Source organism: Pundamilia nyererei, unplaced genomic scaffold (genome assembly GCF_000239375.1).
Source record: "Pundamilia nyererei isolate P.nyererei 1_Seehausen unplaced genomic scaffold, PunNye1.0 scaffold00038, whole genome shotgun sequence".
In the NCBI taxonomy this organism is placed as follows: Eukaryota; Metazoa; Chordata; class Actinopteri; order Cichliformes; family Cichlidae; genus Pundamilia; species Pundamilia nyererei.
Genome location: NW_005187439.1, coordinates 68,231 through 69,485, shown reverse-complemented (window position 1 = coordinate 69,485; position 1,255 = coordinate 68,231). Strand labels below are relative to the sequence as shown.

At 46.9% G+C, this 1,255-nt stretch overlaps 1 protein-coding gene across 1 annotated transcript in view; it reads right to left on the bottom strand.

Annotated features, from left to right (window-relative positions):
* dapk1 (death-associated protein kinase 1) overlaps positions 1–1,255 on the bottom strand; it is a 42,418-nt gene that overhangs the window by 32,429 nt on the left and 8,734 nt on the right. Inside the window, exon 3 of the mRNA XM_013910189.1 lies at positions 219–357. Coding sequence (XP_013765643.1) covers positions 219–357 — 139 coding nt within the window. The remainder of the gene's footprint in view (positions 1–218; positions 358–1,255) is intronic.

Genomic DNA, 1,255 nt, shown 5'->3' with positions numbered 1-1,255 from the left:
CTTTCCCTAGCTGCTTACCCAGACCATAGTCCAACTGTAACCCTGACACTAAAACCACATTTTGACTCTCTTCGAACTCGTGGGGACGCACTTGTCCCCAAAAGGGCTGTTGGACCCCACAAGTATACTTCTGATTTTTGGTCCCCACAAAGATATGTAAACACACACACACACGCGCGCACACACGCACGGCGGACTCGGTTCAGCTGCAGATGTACCTTGAGGTCGAAGTGAGCGATCCGCTTGGAGTGCAGGTAGTGGACTCCATCCAGGATCTGCTTGAGGAACTGCGTGGCCTCCTCCTCGCTCAGGGACTCCTTCTCTGCCAGGAAGTCGAAGAGCTCGCCTCCGGCCACCCTGGGCGAGGTGAAAGAAGGACGGGGAGGGGGAGAGGGAGAGGGAGGGGGAGAAAGTGAGATCTCTGAGATCAAAGCCAGCAACAAATCCCAGATTAACACAGCTCAGCTGATGTAATCTAATCATCCTGATGCTTTAGCAGCCGACCAATTTACACATCCAGAGGAGCGCTGTCTGCACAAAACCGCTTTAAGTCAATGACACCCTTCAATGAAAACGACCTGTTGGGTTATTTAACAATGCTGCACTATTTCCTGTCTGCATTTCAATAAACAGCTTCAAATGTTCAAGTTCAAACACGAACATGAAGGAAGAAATAACACCGGCCAGTGCTGCAATTACAGTCTTTAAAAAAATAAAATAAGACTCTGCAGCTTCTGTCACCAACCTCCTAAAAACCCGACTGACTTTACTTCATATGAGCTCATCGAACACAATGAAGCTGAGATTCAAAACTTCTTACATATTTTATTCTTCACAGTGAGGAAGAGCAAAGAGAGACGTGAGGATAAAACAGAGGAAAGCTCTGAACAGCGAGACGGGGAACGGAGAGGACGGAGATTTGTCTCCGTCATGGTGAGATAAAACTAGCAGCAGTAAAGAGAGTGTGTGTGTGTGCCTGTTTAGACATCTCCGTGGGGCCCACATATTGCTACTATACTTGTGAGGGCCAACAGTCACATCCTCACGTTTTAGTCTCAGGGTTACAGTTAGGTTATGGTTAGGGTTAACATTCATTTTTGATGGTTATAGTAAGCAGCTAGGGGAAACATGTCAATGACATGTCCTCACTAAGATATGAAAACGAGTGGAGGTGCGGGTAAGTCTAATTCCAGTTCCTCACATTTATTCACTGCAAGGTAGGAAAAGCACAACAAAGCTGTACTTTCTCAGGAAG